Source organism: Solanum stenotomum, chromosome 2 (genome assembly GCF_019186545.1).
Source record: "Solanum stenotomum isolate F172 chromosome 2, ASM1918654v1, whole genome shotgun sequence".
Classification (NCBI taxonomy): Eukaryota; Viridiplantae; Streptophyta; class Magnoliopsida; order Solanales; family Solanaceae; genus Solanum; species Solanum stenotomum.
Genome location: NC_064283.1, coordinates 23,552,651 through 23,573,858, shown reverse-complemented (window position 1 = coordinate 23,573,858; position 21,208 = coordinate 23,552,651). Strand labels below are relative to the sequence as shown.

The window sequence follows — 21,208 nt, the reverse complement described above, 5'->3', positions numbered from 1 at the left end:
TACAAGTACCCATGCTTAACCCATGTTTCTAAGATGAATGTGATATAAATGGGTTAGACCCATGAAAGGAGAATTTATGGGTTAGATGTATTCTTATAGGATGAATAAGATACATTATGAATTGCTTTGAGAGAGAAATATCTATGAAGATTATGAGATGTATTGCTTTGAGAGTGAAGCTTATGTTATGAATTGTTGATTATTGATGTGTTTGTTGTAGAAGGGATAGTTCCCACATGATTTCCTTATATATGAATGTGAAAGGCTTTCTCACATTGAATGATTCTAGGTTGAAAGGATTTCTCACCTAAAATGAATCTAGGCTAAAAGACTAAGAAATTGATGAGGCTAGAGGAGATTACCCCTGACCTCTAAATGGGAAGGATATGAGGCGACTACCCATACTCCTTAGAATAGAATAAGAGGCAATCACCCTTATTCCTTAATGTTGAACAAGAGACGACTGTCCATGTTCCTATAATGATGATTGGACATAGAGGCGAGAACCCGTGATCATTATATAATGATATGTAGGCGAGTACCCGTGTCATGTGATGTTGGGCTTGGAGGCGAGTACCCATGATCCCATAAATTAGACATGGAGGCGAGTACCCATGATCCTTTATGTAAGGCAAGAGGCTACTAACCATGAGCCTTTATAGGAAGGCAAGAGGTGATACCTCATGTCTATAAAAGATACACTAAAAATGTTATGATAGGTGATGAGCTTGGATTGTTGGTTGAGATTGCCATCCATGATGAGTAAGATTAGTGGAGGATTACCCATGTCTTGGCTAAGTATGCTTTGAGGTTACTTCAAGAAGAATTTATTTCATGTTGAAATGATCTATTATGTGCATTGATTATGCTTATAACTTATATTGTCTAACTCTTATGCTTACGTTGATATTTATGCAAGCTATCATATTTTGTACATTCTAGTACTAATGCATACTCTTGCCTACATTTCTTATCCAAATGTAGGGTCCGGCATTCCTGACTCTCATTAGCATTTGAGGATTTGGCCACCATTTCTCTTATGTTCTTTCATTTTATGGTTTGGATATTGTTGTATGGGTTGTGTCCTAAGATTCTATTGTACTAGATGGTTTTTGAGACAAGTTGTATGAGACTTCCGCTTAATTTTATGAAACTTTGATACTGTTAAAAATGTTTTAATTCTTACCATATTTCTAGTATCCTGACTATGAAAGCTAAGTGGTTTATTTGAGGCCTCTCGGGGTCTTGTATGTCATGTTACATCTAGTGGGTACCCCTAGGTCGTGACAATGAACCAAACACTTGATAAAAATAAACCTTCCATTACTAATTCCTGCACTACTAGTCTCTGTGTTACTAATCGCTACGTTTTTAATCTTTATACCAAACGACCCCTTAGTCTCTTAAAGCCTCTTGACCCAATTAAGAGAATATTACCCTTAAGCCTAATTAATTTGTTCATTCATCATATGCCTCAAGTTAGCTATCATATCTCTAGATCAAGCTATTAGATGGAAGTTGGTAGCCCCAAATCTATATTAATGACTTTTTTTTTCTAATCTTTACTTCTTTTGTAAAGCAAGTTAGAATACATGCTAGTTGTTAATGTTTGCAACCATTAAAAATCCAATATTTACAAAAGAATATTAATACACAATGATCACCCCTTCATGAGAAGATTTTAATGTAAAGAATCTTTTATCTTTATCCTTATCCTAAGTTTCATCACCTACTCATAACTAGATGCAAATAATGATAAAAGTACTTTAAACAACTAATGAACATAAATATAAAATAAAATAAATAAACTTTTGATTAATGTAGCTCTTGCAAGAATATCTAGTTCGTTCCACAATAATCTTCTATGAAAGCAGAATTAACCCTAAAAACTAAGAATGATGAGAACTCTATTCTAATGGTAATCCTTAACTTCTATTTAAAATCTGTCACCTCAAAAGGCCGTCTTAATGACCTATTTATAATAGCAAGGTTGAAATCCTAGTTTTGACTGGACTGTGCTTTTACTTGATCAATTTTGGTCCGTCAAACTGGGGGTCACGACATGAGGCCCATCGATAAGGCTGGAGTCCATGTCGCAGGCTTCATCTCGCCTGTCAGTTCTACTTTGCAAGTTCATTACAAGAAAATCTCTCCACTTAATCTGAATCCTCAACAAGTCCGATGCAAGAAAATCACGTGGCATGTGCCCCGCGATGTGGACTCCATTTCTACTGTATTTTTTACTTCGTTTTAGTCTAGGACACTTTGTTTTGCATTTCAATCCATTGTTTGGGTCATTTCTTATTATTTCTAGTCTGAAGTTGATTTTATCATATTTATTAGTTCATCACAACAATTATACATAAAATACCTAAATATACATAAGTTTATCCTCAAAACATAGCTAAATTATGATAAATGGTGATTGAATATGTAAATACGACCTAAATCACTAAGGCACTTGATAGGATACCAGAAGTTGTTCTTATATATAATGCTAAAAAGAATTTAAAAAGGACTTATAAACTTAAATATTAATACCTTAATGAAGTAATATCAAATCACTATAACAACCACCACCGATTGATCAATTAAATACTCAAATTAACAATAAGATGTAGTGAAATTTTCTATAAACACATGTTCATCCATGTTTCAGTTCTAATTCTCCAACAAGCATTATTGAGACCCGAAGTATTTCTCTATCCAAGATCATATTCTAGTGACTCCCATGACTAAAACAAAGTAATATAAAATTAATTCAAACAAAACATTTCCAGTTGCATATTATATACGAAGTGAAGAGAAGCTAACAATGAGGAAATTAAAGGGAAAATGAAAAAAACTTGTATCTTATTACAAATTGAACACTATAATGAAAATAAATTTATAAGAAGAATGATGGACTTTTATAGATTTTTTTCAATAATAGTATGAACCTTACAACTTGTGTGACGGACATGTCGTCGTTATTCGAAGGCACCTCGTGTGGAATTTCAAAAAATTTTAAAATACATTGCCAATTTAAAATTTCGGGGTACAAGAAAAAAATTTAATAATTTGAATCGATTCGGACTGACGTCAGTCCATCATAGTTGAAGTCTTCCCGCCATGGCAGCACTGTTATATCTCTTGCATATTTTCTATAGCACGTGAGTTCTTATATTTTTTCTCCCACTTTTAATTGGTAAAATAGAAAGAAGGTTACCCCCCCCCCCTTAAGCATCTATAAGTTGGGGAACCACGGAGTGGAGGAATTTTAACGCAAGAAAAGCTAAACCCCATGGATTTTGGCCTATGTCTATCAGAATTTGCATCCACGAAGCTAGAAGTTCGTATTCACAGTTCTTCAATAGTTGTTTGGTGCCCACGTAGGTTAGGCCTCCTTACCTGAGTTAGAGTTGTCTTTACTTATATAAGATCTTGTAATTTGTTGAGGGACTTCATGCATAGGCCTTTGGGCATGGAGTCTGGATGGTTGAATATGTGGCTAGTTGTGATTTAGGCCGAGGATAGACTTAATGAGTTAACATTGACCTTATGATAATTGTTGGGTGCTATCCTAGGAAAGGGCATTGTGAGCTAATTGAATTATGATCTAAAACATTCAAAAAAGAATCCTTTCAAGTAGGTGATGGTTATTTGTTTTCCCATTTATGTTATATGTGATTGTCAACTGCGTCATTAGTATTGCATACATAATCAGGGAAACATGACAGCATGATTTGGAATGTTAAAAACTTGTCAATCACATGTATTTACTTGGGTGTATAAGTGTATTTGTTATTCATTTTGTTTGTGATTGTGATTGATGGTTTTCTCGGGTACCACGCATAGTACAAGATATCCCTCGATTAGCTCGGGTACAATGCCTGGTACAAGATATCCCATGGTTGGCTCGGGTACCACGCCTGGTACAAAATATCCCTTGATTGGATCGGGTACCACGCCCGGTACAAGATATCCCATGGTTGTCTCGGGTACCACGCCTGGTACAAGGATATCTATATATGGTTGGCTCGAGTACCACACCGGTACAATTAACTTATGGTTAATTTGGGTACCATATCGGTACACTAACACTTGGTATGTAGATTCCATGAATGAATCTTCTTTATTTACTATGTTATGTCTATCACATGTTGGTCCATGAGTGGCTAAATTGATGTATTTAAATGCTAGAGTGGTTTTTGAGTAGATCAGGGTTGCATGTTAAATACAATAGATGACGTCTTAAGGATCTTTGGTGGTCTGGGTTACATTAAAGGTATAATGAATCAAGTATGACTCATTGTAATGTTGTGGATCATGTGATTTGTGAATGTTAAGTCAGGATGTTGACCGAGAGTTTCGCTTATTCACTAGCTTGCACTGTATTGTCAGTTTGGGTGGTTTGGGACATAACTAGGGATTTGAGTAAAAAATCTCTAGTAGGAATATGGTCAACTAAATTGGTCAAGGGCCAATGTATTGGTATGAGTGCTTGATGGAGAGTAGTAAACCAGTTAACAAAGTTAGTGGTGGACTTGTATTTAGGAATGAAAATAGTAGAGGAATTTTGGTGTTGGTAAAATGAGTGATTCAGAAAGTATTATATGATAGAAATGTTAGTTTATGATATGATATGAGAGTGGAATGTCCTAGATAGTAGAGTTGGCAAGGGTTGGCTTTGGTACACATTTGGTTCAAGGATATCCATATATAGTTGACTAGGATACCACACTAGTACAATTAACTTACGATTGACTCACGTACTATGATGGTTCACTAATAATTTTGGTGTGGGGCTCCCTGAGTAAACCATATTTATTTATTTATTGTGTCGTATTTATTATATGTTGGTCCTTAAGTGACTGAATTAGTGTATTTAAATGCTAGAGTGGTTCTTGAGTAGACCGAAATTACATGTTAAATATTGTAGATGAGTCTTAAGGATCCTTGGTGGTCCGAATTACTTGAAAGGTGTGATGATTCAGGTATGACTTATTGAAATGATATGGATCATGTGATTTGTGAATGTTAAGTCAGGACATTGACTGGGCATTTTGCTTATTCACTAGCTTACACTGTATTGTCAGTCATGGGTGGTCTAGGACATATCTGATAAGGAAAATTTGAGTCAAGAAAGTTTAGTAAGAGTCTCACATGTGGTCAACTAAATTGTTCAAAGGTTATTGTATTGACATGAGAGTCTGAGGGAGAGTAATAGATCAGTTAACAAAGTTAGTGGTGGACTTGTACTTACGAATGGAAAAAGTAGAGGAATTCTGATGTTGATAAAGTGGTGATTGAAGGGCGGGGGTTCTAATCATGTCTCTAAGTTTCACATTTCTTTGGTTAATTGCATGATATTATGTGGTGGATTCAAGTTTATCGATGATACCTACCAGTACGTATTATTTGTACTGATACTACTCTTGCACCTATGCCACTTGGCATAGTCTGGTTGCAAGATCAGTGATGTTTCTTAGGTGAAGACAAAGAGGATCTCCGACAACTTCTACATCTCTTTCCTTATGATGGGAGATGCGTCTTATTATTTTAAACCTTGTAAATTCTTATAAGCTCTTCTACCTATTGTAACATTCCGGAAACTAGTAGGCTAAACTAGAGCTTGAAGTGAAGGTTAGAGCTTTGAATGTACCTCTCTGTACCGTAAAATAAGTATTCACATGTTAGAACATCAAGGTTCAAACCCCAAGGACTAACCATGGGTCCTTGAGAAATGCACCAAAAACATACCCGGGCAGTGACCCACGAGGGGCCACTCACGCCCCGTAGGCCCCCCTACACCTCGTGGGTGAGGGGCCGTAAATGGAACCTGCAGAATCTGGTCTTAGGCCTCGACCCACGCTTTGCTAGCACGGACCGTGGGTCAAACCACGGTCCGTCTGTGAGGGGGCAGTAGGTGATGACTGGAAATCGTTTTTTTGGGATTGGTTAAGAGGTACTTTGGGGTTTTCCATTTTAAGTTCATATTAAGTGAAGTCGTTTTGTATTAATTTAGACTAACTATATATAGTTTTAAGATCCCAAATCAAGTCATCTTCTTCATAATTCCAAATTCCCAAATCACAACCAACTTTTCCCCCAAAACTCTCTCTAGAACTCCAAGGAAGAAGAAGAAGAAGAAAGTTGAAGCTAGGGTTTGAAGGAGCAAGCTTTTCCACTCAATTTCATTGGAATTAAAAGCTAAGGTATGGTAGCTCTTCATCCATGGATAGTATTCATCCATGGAGCCCCTTCAAAACCCCCAATTTCCAAGCTAGAAATCTCAAAAGTTAGGATTTGACTTCAATCTCATAAATTCCTTTCAAATTCATTTTTAATGATTGAATTATGTTTTATTATGGATATAGTGATGATTTTTTTATGGTTTTATGTTGAATCCTCCAAGAATTCATGAATTTCCCTATTTTCCCAATTTGGATCTCAAAGTGTGTGTATTGATTGATCCAAGTAGAATATGATAGAATTATGCATGTAGTAATTCAACCACTTGAATTGTGTTATCATCCATGACTAATGTAGTAATTCTAGATGTATTGATGGATTGTGATTTATGGTCCTTGAAGGGCAAAGTATGAGAATTATGCATGATTATGAAGTTTATGTACATGCTTTTTGAACACTTTGAGAGTAAAGTGATTGCGCTTATGATCTAGTTGTTGTGTTGTTGGATGATTATCCTCATGTACATATTTATGTATGAATATGGTATGATGTGAGAGGTGTTCTCACAATATTATGATTCTAGGGTTGAAAGGCTATTCTTACCTATTGAATCTATGAGCTATAATATGATTTATGTTGGATTGAGTGTCAAAACATTCTTCCATGAATATGAACTTAAGTCAAGACTTAAATATGTAATCTATTGGAATTAATGCTTAGCACCGAGTAGATATGAATATGAGATTGAAGATTTTACACTAGTTGAGTCCGGCTTTCCAAATGGGTTCCTTTTACCTTAGTTAAGTCCGGGTTCCCAAAAGTATGTATCTCATGAGATGGAAACCTTCTACCATAGTTGAGTTCGGGTTTCTAGTAGCAATCTCGTTATCCCATAACTATATGCATCTTTAGCTAATGGATCCACCTAATCTAAGAGTATGGTTCTACCTTAGGCAAGTAGAACAACCCCTTTTCGTTGTGGGGTAGACACCAGATTCCATGTTAGCTCACATGGTCTATGTCGGTTAAAGCTTATTCCCACTAGTAAAATAATATGAACAAGAATATGAAATATGGACTATGGTTACTTAAGAATCTTTACTTAGTATGGGTGAGATTATGGGATCTTACTAATGCATTGCACAAGTATGCTTTGAGGGTATCTATGGTATGTCCCTTTTATGATGTGATGATCTATGAGTTGTATGCTTATGACTTATGCTTTTCTACTATCTTCAAAATGATGCTTTGACTAAGCAAATTGCATGCATTCAACCAAAATGTCCCTTTTAACATGTTTTCATGATTTTTGTGCATGACTATCATACTTAGTGCATTTTTGTACTAACTTATATTTTCCTACATTTTCCCCCAAGTGTAGGGTCTGGTTCTCAAGGTGGTCCCCATTGTGGCTAGAGCTTGGAATTGATCATTCTCCTTGCTTGTTTGGTGAGTCCTCATGATTTGAGGATGAATAATCATTATAGTTTCATTCTTGTATTTTCACTTTCGAATTATGTTGTTTTGGGCTGTGACCCTATTTTGACTTAAGTATTGTAATAGATGACTAATTGAGACAAGTCTAGACTTCAGCTTTCCTTTATGAAAATTTTGGACTTGAAATGCGTTTTTACTTGTTATTGTTCTATGCTTATGTTATGATATGCTAAGTGACTTACATGACGCCTTTCAAGGTTCTATGTGCCTTGTTACGTCTAGGGGGCACCCTTGGGTCGTGATACCTATTTAGCCTAGTTCCTAGGAAGGGTTCAATGTATTTCTTGATAAAAGTACCTTACTTTAATCAAGTTTGAGAGTAATTATGTATTTGAAATAGGGTGTTCATATTTACTAATAGGAGAAGCAGTGCATAGCGACATACACTATCTCTGCTTCACATGTCCAAATCATTAGAATCTTGCTTGTCGTGTTCACCATGGAGCCACTCCTATCTTATCCCCAACAACCTTATTCCTAATCTTATTGCTCTTAGAATGTTCACACATCCATCCCTACATCCTCATTCCCGCAATATGCATTTTCTGAACATGATAGTTTTTATCTGACCATCACTTTGCCCCGTACAACATTGGTCTAACCACCACTATATAGAACTTACTTTTAAGTTGTTGTGATATCCTTTTATCACATAAAACTCCAAACACAAGCCTTCACTTCATCCACACCACACCAATACAATATGTAATATCATCTTCAATGTCCCACTTCCCTGGATTACAACTATTAAGTACTTGAAATTATGGGGATATTATTATTTCCCATTTAAATTTTTGAAAGGTTCAAATTTCAAAAAAAAATATATTTGTGATCTATTTTACTCAAACAAAAGTTTTCAACAAAAATAGATATCATCTTTCTTAAATTTTATAAAATTAAATGCATAAATTCAGCAATTGTACTTTAATTATAATAAATACCTAGTGACAAATATATCTTAGATTTTTCAAATTTGAGTATTTGACACCATAGTAAAATGAAAATATCACCAAGTTAATATTTCATCAAAGTTCAAAGTTAAAAAATTAATATTATTTAGACATACAAAAATTAAATCTTGTTTGATTCTTAATTTTTTATTTATATACTTGGATCTTTTAAACTATCATGACACACTTCAATGGGAAGTGAAGTTCTTCAATTCCTCACTTCCCCTGCTCTTTTCAATCCCTTATCCTCTCCTTTACGCTACAGATTCCCACTGAACAATTCTACTTCATATCCCACACGCTGTGTCTCTACCAGCTCCGGCGGTCGGGGAGGTGCCGGCGGCCGATGGTACAGCAATAGCAAGCGCCCAAAGGACTACCAGGGCTTTAGCTGGGATGATGAAATTAGGGCAAATGATAAGGGAGAAGAGTTTGGTTTTGGAGGCTCCACGAAGCAGCGGATTTGGTGGTCCGGTGATCCATCTACTTGGGGAGATGAGTATGATGTTGAAGATGAAGAAGCTGGAATTGATGGTTTTGGGAATATGGAGGGTTCCATTGGTTTATCCTGGGTGATGAAGGTAATTTTTTTATCATGTTTAAAGGGAAATTTTTTGGTGGTTAAGCGTTTATATTTGTAGAAATTTGATAAGTTAAAGCAATTTCACCACTACAAACAACTACTCAACCTTTCAGGATTGAAAAAACTTAATATGTGTCTGAGGAATTGTGTGATAGTTTGAATTTTGTGGAGTCTCTGTTTATATGAACTTGAAAGGCGACTGTTTGGATGTTTACTGTAATTGATATGGGAATTACTTGAGTTTGGTAAATTTATGTATCAACTACTGGGACCAAGGAACTGAAATGCTACACACTCTATTTGATGCTACATAACTCCTTTATGATCAGTAATCACTTTTAGGGTTTCCACCAAATACTTTAACTCTTTAATTTCTCAAATGTGTCATTTATTTTTTCTTATTAGATAAATACAAGTATCAACATGTTAAAGACTTTTGAGTTGATTATTGTGAGATTATTAGTTAGTGTAGATATGAATTGATATTTTTGGCAATAGAATCCTAATAAAAGACTACAGAGAAATTTATTAAATTAGATTATTGGTGATCTTTAAAGAATCTGCCATTGTTATTTGATATGGATTATAACATGCTAATCTTTAACATAAACCTTCTTGTAATGTAAACCTTCTTGTAATATTGAGTGCAACTAAGTTAATGCCATTTCGCGTTGAAGTTAAAAAGACATAATCATGAGTATGAATAAAGCTTCTACGTAGAGAAGTGGTGAATCAATTTTGACACCTTTATATTGAGAGCAAACTCCCATTCTGATCCAAGTTTGTAATTAACTCAAAATAGTGAGAAAAACTTGTTGCATAATTCTTTTTTCTTTTTTTCCAACTGTTGTTGCATAATTCTTGATTAAGAAAAATATGGTGCAGAATTGGTATCTTCCAGTGCTCTGTGAAGTATAATAATATACTGTGTTTCACTAGGTTGGTATAGCTCCACTCCACCTGCTGACATTCTTTTCAAATTTCTATGTTACTGGGTTCTAAATGGCTGTATCTATACTCACTAAAGTGAGTGCAATTACACTTTGTCCTTAACCCCCACCAATCTTGAACCTTATTTATGGTTTCCTCCTGTGATAACACTGGCTTAAAAGTTATAGAAGTCAATAGAGCATAAGATTAAGCATTTAAGAAGACGAGGGTATAATTTGAAGGTTTCACCGTGAGATCTATGTTGTGACTTGCAACTGTGTTGTGGTTTCTGTAGTGGAAAAGATGTCACAAAATTTAGGCTTTTTCTGGAGTTTCATTTGGGTAAAGCTGACGATAAGGATTTGCTTTTTGCTGCCAGTGCCATTCCCATGATGCTAACATGTAAACAATGATTTATTATTGCATGTGAAACAGAGTTCATCCAACCTTTTATAGGAAAAGAAACTTTGAATGCAAGTGATCATGAGGCTCCACCTACAAATGATAGATGCAACAACGACAATACTTTATTTACAGACTGGAAAAAATTTCTCCACCCTTCTCTTCTTCTCTTATTATCATTATAATTGTAGGTTAAGCTAGTGATTTGTGATACAACTACAGTTTTTAAGTCAACCATTGGTCTCTGTTAGGTTTATGCTATTGGACAAGTCTGACTGCTTGGGAACACAAGGTTCAGGAGGCTGAACTCTGATGCAGAATGGTTGAATATGACTGGTATTTTTCTGAATGGGAAGGGAGGTGCATAGGTTCAAATTATAGAAATTTTGATGAAGGAAGATGAGTGATCTGGTTTGATTTAGGGTGAGTCCTGGCAGTTGACTGCAGTAGATGAGAAATAAGAGAGGAAGAGGATCTGTTATTTTTATACTTCTTGGGAATTGCGAGTGACCAAGACTAAGGGCTTGTCGTTGGCTGCAGGAAACAAAATAATCCCATTATATTATATTGTGCACAACTAACTTAACGTTTGCCTTGCATTGTAAAAATTCCTCATTTCTGATATAGGTAACTAATAAAATATTTGGTTTCCTGTGTAAATTTTGTATAGCTAATTCAATGTTTGTTTAAATTGTTTTCATGTATTAAACTCTGCATGCCGACATAACTTATGTGAGAATTTATTTATTATTTTATGCGGAATAGAATGTGCAAAAATTGTATAGTAGTATACCTTGATTAGAAAATGTATAGACAAAACTCCCTCAGAAGTAGGCTAACTCTGCATAAAAATCTTTGTATTATTTTTCACCAGTAGCAGTACCTACAATGTTATTCACCGTATAGCTATCTCTATTTATAATCTTTTGAGTAACTGGTTATGAACTATACTACTCCTAAGTGTATTAACTTTCTCTGTTGAGAAATTATTTTGTTGAATTCACATAAACTAAGTTTCCTTAGTGCTTGAATATGCAAGGATTGCAATGTTGATAGGGGATGGGTGTCTATGGACATAAAAAACTTAGTTAAACCACTTGGTATTGCTTCTAATGGAATATGAACCTTGGTTCCTAAGGTTGTCACTTTACTTCGTTGATTGCTAGACCAGTAGACCGTCCACTTGAGGTACTCTCTGAATTATTCTGAAAGAAGAAATGAGTCCATTTCTATACCAAGTTGAATATTGCCTTGGTATATCTATTATTCCAAACCAAATAACATGGCTCTTACTTCTGCTAGATGACTACTACCTTTATCCAGAGGAATAACAAAGTCCCTGATCATTTTCTTCTATATCCCTCGGAACTCCGTTCCTGCACAACTGAGAGGTAAAATTTCACTGGATCTGCTTAGGCCTTAGGGTGCTTTTAATCGCGGCAAAAGCTTGCTATTTGCTACCAGTTGGAAGTCATTTGATATCGAGGAAGATGGTCCCAATTGGTATGGGTGGATTGAAAGTAGAAGAGGATTCATGACAAGCATACACATTAGTCATAATATACTTTTGTGGATTGGTCATATTATGTGCTTAGCTTAAGAAGGTACAGGGGAAATCAATGACAAATGGGTGAAGGTGGTCATATGAATACTCCATATATGAGAACAGTCAGGGTAGATACATCAGAATAGTTGTGGTACAAGGAAGAAGGAAGAGACAACTTATTGTTCCTGAGTTCAAGGAGAACAAAGGATGGGATGATATTGCAGGGAAAATCCAAAGGTTTGCAGAGAAACGAAATAATAAACCATTTGGAAAGTCGACAACAAATCCGCAAGGGTTGGTTGAGCAGGTGATCTCCCAAAGGTGGGTCTCAGGTTTGAAGCCCCTGCATGTAGTGTTATCAAAGGCGCGCTTTAAGCGCGCTTAATCCCCGAAGCGAGGCTCAAAACGTGTTGAGTGCTTTGCCTCGCTTTTTGTGCGCTTCAGTGTCGTCATCAAGGTTCTAAGGCAAAAGTTTCCTTGTCAATGAGCCTCTTATGAAGAAGTGAAACTAAATAATTGATATTTCACTTTATTATAAAAAATATTCAACTTCTTTGTTCATATATTTGTCATTCATATTTATAATTATTAGTCTTGGACTAAACATACATATTTGTATTCTTTTCTCCCTTTGGGTCTTTTTTCATTAAAGTCTACGCTTTATTTGCGCTTGAAGCCCCCACGGACCTTAGAGCTTTTTTGCGCTTTTCGCCTTTGATAACACTGCCTGCATGTTTTCTTGGTCAAGTTCGTCGCAGTTTACCTCTCCTGTATGATTTGCAGGTTATTACACTAAAGGACCGGGGTATATCCTGTGTGCACCCAAAGGGTAGCAACTGTGGTTTTCCTTGTCAACAAAAAAAGTTGATAACAAATCATATGCTACCATAATCCAAAATTGATCTAACTCGAAGACTAAATACTAGCTGTGATAAGGGGGTGTTGTGGATATTAGGTCATTAGTACAACAACAAAGTTGTATGAGCAAATGCCTAATATCTAAATAAGATAGGAACATAGAGCTATGTCTAAAATGTTTTACTCCTTTGGTGGAAAGGCAACAATAAAGGAGAGTTCAAAGTGCATTCAGCTTACAGGCTGATGGATCAATCAAGCCAGCAGAGTCCCATCTGGCCCTGGAAACAAATATGGAAGTGTAGAATCCCACACAAAGTCTCATGCTTTATTTGGCTGCTAGCTAAGGAAGCTGCCCTGACTCAGGATAATGTAATGAAAAGGGGGATAACCTTATGCTCTAGGTGTTTCCTATGTGGGGAAACCTTAGAAACTGTAAACCATCTATTTCTACACTGCAAATACACTCGGCAGCTTTGGAGGATTTTCTTGAGTCTTGAAGGCATATCCTGGACTATGCTTAGGAGAGTTACTGAGACATTGTACAGCTGGGAGGAGGCAGGTGCCCTTGCAAAAGACAGAACTAGATGGAGAATTATCCCTGCTTCAATATGGTGGGCAATCTGGAAAGAAAGGAATTCCAGATGTTTTGAAGGCATAGAAAATAGTGTGCAGGATGTTAAACTAAACTGCATTTTGTTGTTATGTTTTTGGTGTAATCAATTATACTCAAATGACACTGCCTCTATAGTTGATGTTTTAGACTCAATATAGAAATAGAGTAGGAGTGTCTAGAGTGCATCTGTATATAATGTTTGAGTACAACCCATGTACTCTTGTGATATAATACATCGTTACCATTTTCAAAAAAAAAAATGTTTTACTCCTTTGTCCTAATTTATGTGATGGTACTTGGCTTGGTCTGAAGTTTAAGAAATAAAGTAAGACTTTTGAAACTTGTGGTCTAAAATAAGCCATAGATATTTGTGTGGCTATAAATGATCTCATTAAAGGTAAAATGGGCATTTTAAAGTTAAATAATTACAAAATATAGAAATGTGTTATTCGTTTTAGAACTGACTAAAAAGGAAAGAGTGTCACATAAAAATTGGGGTAGAGCGTATGATTTAATATATGGGCTACGAAGAACTGGAACTTGGTGGCAGAACCTGGAGTGATGGAGATGGTTGGTAAAAGATTTCTCATTGAATTTCCATCAAATTATGAAGCAACTAGGGCTCTAGTGAGTGTTTTGAGATGAAGGGGTTTTACAACCAATCTTTTTGTTTGGACATTGCCTAATGCTTGAAGAATAATATTGCTGACCACATATGGATTCGATAGAACAACTTCCTGGCACATATTTTGTGGGGAGACACTATCAGAGCTATTGGAAAGCACTGTCGGGGGTTTGTGAGTCTAGATGACGAGACATGTACAAGAGCCCATTTAAAATGGGCGATAATTCAAGTTCGATCCTCATCGGCCAAAACATAGTAGTACATTTTTCTTCAACACGGGGAGTGCAGAATTAAAATTCAGGTGGATTTAGAGAAGGCTGTACAACTATTATGGAAAATCTTTTTCTCGAAGCGATGGTAATGGCCAGAGGTCCTGTGGAAGAATTGATATTGAAAAGGGAGGTGCATCAGTAATTCCACGCACCAGTGAAGTCATTGAGGGTTTCCCAGCGCTACCGCAGCTTTAATTCAAAATTTCAATTGGTGCAAAATCAGTCATGTGGTCCACATGCAAATACAAATGGAAATTAAAAAGCAAAAGCCGAATAATGGTTTGAGTCCAATTGCCTCGAAGTAAAAGGTGATTTAACCATATTTTATTTTGTCCATTGACACCTTTCTCTCGGAATTATCAGCAGTTCAACATAAAGCTCGAAATCGTGATATAATTTCTCCAGAATCGTTGGTGATTGCAGAGAAGCAAAGGATAAAATTACAGAAAAACAAGAATTTTCTGTGAGGCTGGTAATACCTCTTCAATGACCCATTCGGCAGATATTAATGGGCTCAAATCAGACCCTTTTCTCGTGGAATTATCAGCAGCCCAACATAAAACTCGAAATCGTTTCTCCAGAATCTTTGGTGATTGCCGAGCAGCTATCATCCGAAGTCAACCAAATTTCTTCTCTTAGGTAGGAAACATATGCAAAGGTTCGATCTGGGGGCTATGATGGGGCAGAAGAGCTTGAAAGTGGCAGAAGATTAGAAGCTACTTTTGCAGAGGAAGGTTCTCTGTCTTCTTCTGACGAAATTCTGGCATTACCATGAAAGGAGACGACGTCCGACATGTAACAGTGCATACAATTTTCTTGTCCTTCTATTAAATTTGGTTGCGTTTCTAAATGGGTTCAAAGACGTATAACCAAGGTGGGTAAACAAATGGGTTGGGCTTTGAGGGCTGTGAAGAGAAAGCTTTGACTTTATCCATCAGAATCTAATGCAAAATCTTCTGTAAGCTCGACATTGAAGAAGTCGGGGTGCTTAATGAAGAGCAGTTAATAGAGAGGGCTGGTACCATGATGGAATGACATGAGATGATAAAGTTCGAACAAGTTTTATGTAGACAAAGATCTAGATTTTTGTGGATAAGAGTGGGGGACAAAAAATACAGTTTTACACAAACAAAAGGTTTAATGTGATTGAAAAGTTGAAAATCAACGGAGTATCATGATTGAAAAGCCGAAAGTTAGCGGAGTAGAGGTGGATAAACATGGAGTAATTAATGAGGAGATACTTAGTTACATGAACTTGGGCAGGGAAAATGAAAATTGGAGGTCCTCTTTCCAAGCCAATTGTTCCAGATTATCAGCAGAAGATAGTGAATGGCTTCATAGACCATTTCCAGAAGAGAAGTGGAGTATATCATTGAAAGTTGTTAAGTGAGAAGGCTCCTGACCCTAAACATTGTTGGTCCGTGGTGAAAAGCGATGGTATGGCTGCTGTACATTTCTTCTATCACTCTGGCAAATTTGAAAGAAGATTTTATGCCTCTTTTATGTCTGTAATCCCTAAGAAGGCAAAGTGCAGAGGAATTGAAGGACTTCAGGCCAATTAGCTTATTGGAAAGCTACTATAAAATCATTTCCAAGTTGTTGATAGAAAGATAAGAAGGTTTTGAAATGCTTGGTACTTGGTAGTAGATACACAAAAGGCCTTCATATAAAGAAGGCACCCAGTGCTCATTGCAATTGAATGCTTAGTTAGCAGGAAACATGGTGAAGTGGTATTCTATCATCTATGTAAGTTGGACATAGAAAAGGCATTTGATATGTGAATTGGTTTTACCTACTTAATCTGTTAAAATATATGGCATTTGGCAAAAAATGGATTGGGTGTATTAAATGGTGCATTTCCAGTGTTATGTAATCTGTGATTATTAATGGAACTCTAGAAGACTGTAGGGATTAAGACAGGGGGATCCTCTATCCCCTTCTTATTCATTCCTTCTATGGAAGGAATCAGTCTAATGCTACACAGAGTGATGACTTTGAATTGGATTAAATGGTTCAAAACTGGGACAACAAGACTTGATAGAGTGAAGGTTTCCTACGTGCTATATGCCATTGATATTCTTATTTCTTGTGGAGCTAAGGAGAAGTTTAGATATTTAAGAGCCATCTTGCTGTTGTTTGAATCAGTCTCAGTTTGAAGATCAACTTGTGAAAGAGCTCGCTATTTACCGTTAATGACGTGGATGACTTGCACGTACTAGTGAGAATTTGGGGTGTCTAATAGGTGAGCTTCCAACCTTTTTTTGGGCATGTCGTTAGGAGCAACAATATAAGGCAAAGATTGAAGAAATATTTGAAAAGAAACTTGCAACTTGGAAGAGACAATACCTATATCTGGGGGGGGGGGGGGNGGGTAGGGTCCTTGATTCCTTGCCAACTTACCTTATGTTGCTCTTTCCTATGCCTTTCAGTGTGAAGAATATGTTGGACAAGATCAGAAGGAATTTTGTGGAATGATAACAAAGAAAAAAGATCCTTCAATTTGGTAAGGTGGTAAATGGTGATACAAGACAACTACATGGGGGGATTTAATCAGGTATAAGATAAAGTCATCAGGTAAATAAGATCCTTCATAGTGCATCTTATAAGCAGTCAGATATAAGTTAAAGTCATGTTGACGTGATATAAGGTCAAGACTTCCTAAATTAAGAGAATGTATCGGAGTTTCTCTTTGATATTTATGGACAAGATGACTTCTTTATTTCTTGAGAAGTGTTAGACGAATTTGTTAAAAAGCATTAGTCTATTCAGTAAAAAGCCTAAACACTTAATTTATGGTTCTTTCACTTCCTTGCCACTGGCATGCAGATGATGAACGTAAAACAAAATATTCAGGATCAGTTCCTGCTTGGTACAAAAGTTTCTCCAGTTATATATGTGTGAGAATCTGAGCATTCGGATTCACAATCTAAGGCAATAGCTTGAGTAGTTCAAGACCTTTATAAACTGATTTAGAAGCTCTTAAACAACTCATGTGGAACAACCATATGACTTAACACCCCTTCTATACGTGTATCCAGATTTTATGGTTCACACGTGGACTTTTATGTGGTGAAAGAATTTAGCATCCAGCCTAGTGCCGGCAAAATGAGCCCATATTTTGGTAACCCGCCCATATTTTAATGGGTTGGGTGAGTGACTTTTTACATGGGTAAACTATGGGTTGATACCCATAATCAACCCATACAAATATGGGTAAAATATGGATTAGCCAAATGGGTTAAGCTTCTAACTTTTATTCACTCAAAATTTATGATATCACTAAAAATATTGTAACTTCTCTTCCTTTTATGTTCTTCTATAGAACTAAATATTTTTCTCTATAATTGAAAAGGTGAAGTCTTTGGTCCTCCAAAAATATATATTTTAAATCTACATTTCTTTTTTTAATTATAATTATATTTTTTTATTTGTTTAATTTTATATTGGATAATAAATACTATTGACATTGCTTAAAGTGCATTAAGCATGTTTTAGTCCTAAAATGCAAATATTCATTTACTTTGAAATTAAAAATATTTTCCCCTTGTTATTACATAAATTTATTTTATCTTGAAAAGTTATAGGATTTTTTTTTTTGACTTTTATGATACAATAAAACTAAATGAAGTATTTTCAAAAAAATTCATTTAAGAAAAGACTAAAATATTTTCTCCATGTTGAATTCTTAAGTAGAGTACTATTTACTCATGAAAATATGAGTAAATATGGGTAAACTAGTATTTTACCCAACCCATTTGTTACCCAATCCATTTTTACCCATATCAAATATGGGCGGGTTGAATTATTACCCATTTTATATTGACCCATTTTCAACCCATCCATTTGCCACCACTAATCCAACCCAAGACCTTAAGGCAACTGGTGGAGTAATTCAAGACCGTTGAACTGCTGTGGAAGCCCTTAGATAATAACCCATGTGGAACTACTATATAACTCAACATAGGACTCTACATGGGTCCAATTTGTTTCATGGGTTTTTCATCAGTGTTTGTTTCTCCTTTCCGCAATTTTATGTCTAAGTTGAGTTGTTTGCTATTGGGTCTTAAATCTTCCAGACTAAGCCAATTCCATCTAGGTAAGAGGTGTAGTTGCTCCTCGTGCTTCCTAATTGTCCTTGAACTCTTTTTTTCTTTTGGAAAATGCATAACTTGCACCTCAAACTTGCTTGGAGAACTCGGCTACACACTTAAACTTTACGGGCGTTTCTTTACCCCCCCACCCCCACCCCCACCCCCCACATTCTAGTCTAAAATGAAATTTATACCCCCTTAACAGGTGGAATTAAACACAAAATGTCATCAACTTTCGGGAAGCGCATGAAAAGGAAAAAATAACATCTAAAAAATGCTCAAAAGGTACATTTGTCATCTTCTTATTGGATGATATACAATTAGTTATACTTAATTATATATTCTTAGTATTTTTCATTTTAGATTTCCTTTTTCTTTCTTTTTTCTTTTTTCTTTATTATTCTTTTCTCCCTTTTCTCTTTCTTGCTTCCCAGAATTTCCTGACGCGGACCATCTCCCTCATTATCTTTTCCCTCATCTACGTCATTCTCTTTTTCTTTGTAGATAAATTTGATTAATGGGTTTAATATTATACATTATAAATGGGAGTTCAAATTTGTTTCTTAGACAAATTAGATGTGGGTTTGGTTGGCTAGAAAAGTTGTTCGCTGGCACCATTTTTTCCGATAAAGTGGACCATGTTTATGTTTCCTTTCTAAGACACTGATTAAATCACCTTCCTCAAATCTTACCCCTTGTGAATTGGAATCCAAGATCCAAAAGTAGAGATTGAAACCGTACAACCTTCACGGGAAAATTGAATTCCAATGACCTTGATTTCCTATATACAATGGTCTATCTTGTTGAGAAGCCCTTTGAATTGTGGGCAGTGTGTGTGTGTTATGGATTTGATAACTGAAAAAAACTACGCCATGAAAATGCAACTTATAGCCATGGATGTGGAGAAAAAGAGTAGGGAAAGAAGGAAGAAGGAAGAAGGGAAAAACTAAAATAAAAATAAAATAAAATGAACAATAGTAAAAATAATTTTAAAAATGGTGTTATACACGTGGCTCATGTTTCACACGTGTATATCACTCTTGTACATTAATCTGGGTTTGTTTCAAGAAAGGGGTATTAGCTTCACTTCAAATTAGAATATGGGTAAAGAAACAACCGTAAAGTTAAAGCGTGTTAACCGAGTTCTCCAAACAAGATTGAGGTGCAACTTATGTATTTTCCCTTTTTCTTTTGATAAAGCTAGTTTTCATTGAACTCATTTGCAGCCCTGCCACGTGTACCTTATATATTTTCTGCTCTATCTAGATAAGCGTCACTAAAAGAATATGAAACTCTTTTATGTCATATCTACTGGAAAAGATGATGACACTGAGATCACATAACTTAGCATTTTCTATCTACATGCGAGATATTTGACTGGATTAAAGTAGAAATATTTCTGGGGATCACCTGGTAACCGCAAAATTTCAGCCTTTTCTGTTCATTAGGTTTCAAAGATCATCTAAATATGTGAAATATATTGAGTGTTTTAATCTGTTGGCTTGTACTTTTGTGACCGGTGGAAAATTTGGTTTATTAAGGCTTGCTTATAAAACCTCCATTTTTGCAGACTATTGTAAGTATAATTGTCTTATGGTCTGGTGCAGGTGCTCAGAGCCTTTGGTTGGATGTTTCCAGCTATTATTATGTCAGTGGTACTTGGAACAGGTACAAATACTATTATCATGGCATTAGCACTTCCTTTGGCACAGTCTGCTCTTTCATTAGTGATGGATGCCATCTGGGGATGGTCTGATGAAGGTCCACGATCCAATTACAAGAAAAAGAAAAGACGCTATGCTAGAGAAGCGAGCAACCCTGGAACAAGAATGGGAAAAGGAGAAAATACTCGAAATGGCAAGGTTAGAGATTATCAGTCCTCAAATGGTGCACCAGATAGAAAAAAGTCAGGAAGCACTCTAAATTTTGGTGGTTGGGATGAACTAGACAATCATAGGATGGAAGGACAGCAGGAAAAGGCCCTTAATCGAAGACCAGCTGAACCAAAACAATTGACTGATGGTAAATTGAGCAAGAGAATCGGAAGGAGAGAAACTCCATTTGTATTGAGACTGCTAATTGCTGTTTTCCCATTCTTGGGATCCTGGACCAAGCTACTGTAATTTTGTAATGGACTCCGGGTGTTGAAGTCCTTTGTAGAGCCAAAATCCCCTGCTGTTTGGCAGCAAGCAATCTTTTATTTGGTCCTTGTTGTTTTTCTCAAAGCTTGACTTGGAACCCTAATCATATAGCTGTACAGATTAAACATAGTTTAGATGAGCTTGTGTTCATTCTTACTCATCTCGAGCTCACTGTTGTCCCAAACTAATGCCAGACAAAAAGGTATTGCGATAGACCTTGATTGCTTTGTTTTACTATCGTTTCAGAAGGATTTGTCTTTCATTTCTTCTAGCACTCGGGAAATGATATGTATGAAGATATCTATATAGTGTTAAGCAGTACATGAACTGAATTTTTATTTTGGATTGAAGTTAACTGGTGACAAAGGTAATTTAGTGCTTAATTATGATGATCAGTCATTGGTTTTGTTAGAAAAAATGTTCTGGTTAGAGATATGATAATTAAAGAGAGATTTACACTCAGTCATTCATAGACTTTGTCAAACAAATAACTCTCATATTGTCATTGTCACATTTTTGTTTTACT

The 21,208-nt window shown here is 35.9% G+C and overlaps 1 protein-coding gene across 1 annotated transcript; it reads left to right on the top strand.

The window, feature by feature from the left end:
• The first annotated feature begins 8,804 nt into the window (after window positions 1-8,804).
• LOC125854214 (uncharacterized) lies at window positions 8,805-20,838 on the top strand. Its single transcript, XM_049533694.1, has 2 exons — window positions 8,805-9,202; window positions 20,149-20,838. The coding sequence occupies exons 1-2, from the start codon at window positions 8,813-8,815 to the stop codon at window positions 20,662-20,664; spliced, it is 906 nt and encodes a 301-aa protein (XP_049389651.1). The 5' UTR covers window positions 8,805-8,812; the 3' UTR covers window positions 20,665-20,838.
• Window positions 20,839-21,208: the final 370 nt, after the last annotated feature.

What these genes read in the sequence shown, in the direction of transcription:
- LOC125854214 (XM_049533694.1), top strand. Translation starts at nt 8,813, where the DNA reads ATGGGAAGTGAAGTTCTTCAATTCCTCACTTCCCCTGCTCTTTTCAAT. An exon ending in GTTTATCCTGGGTGATGAAG is followed by an intron (nt 9,203 to 20,148) that starts GTAATTTTTTTA and finishes GGTCTGGTGCAG; the next exon opens with GTGCTCAGAGCCTTTGGTTG.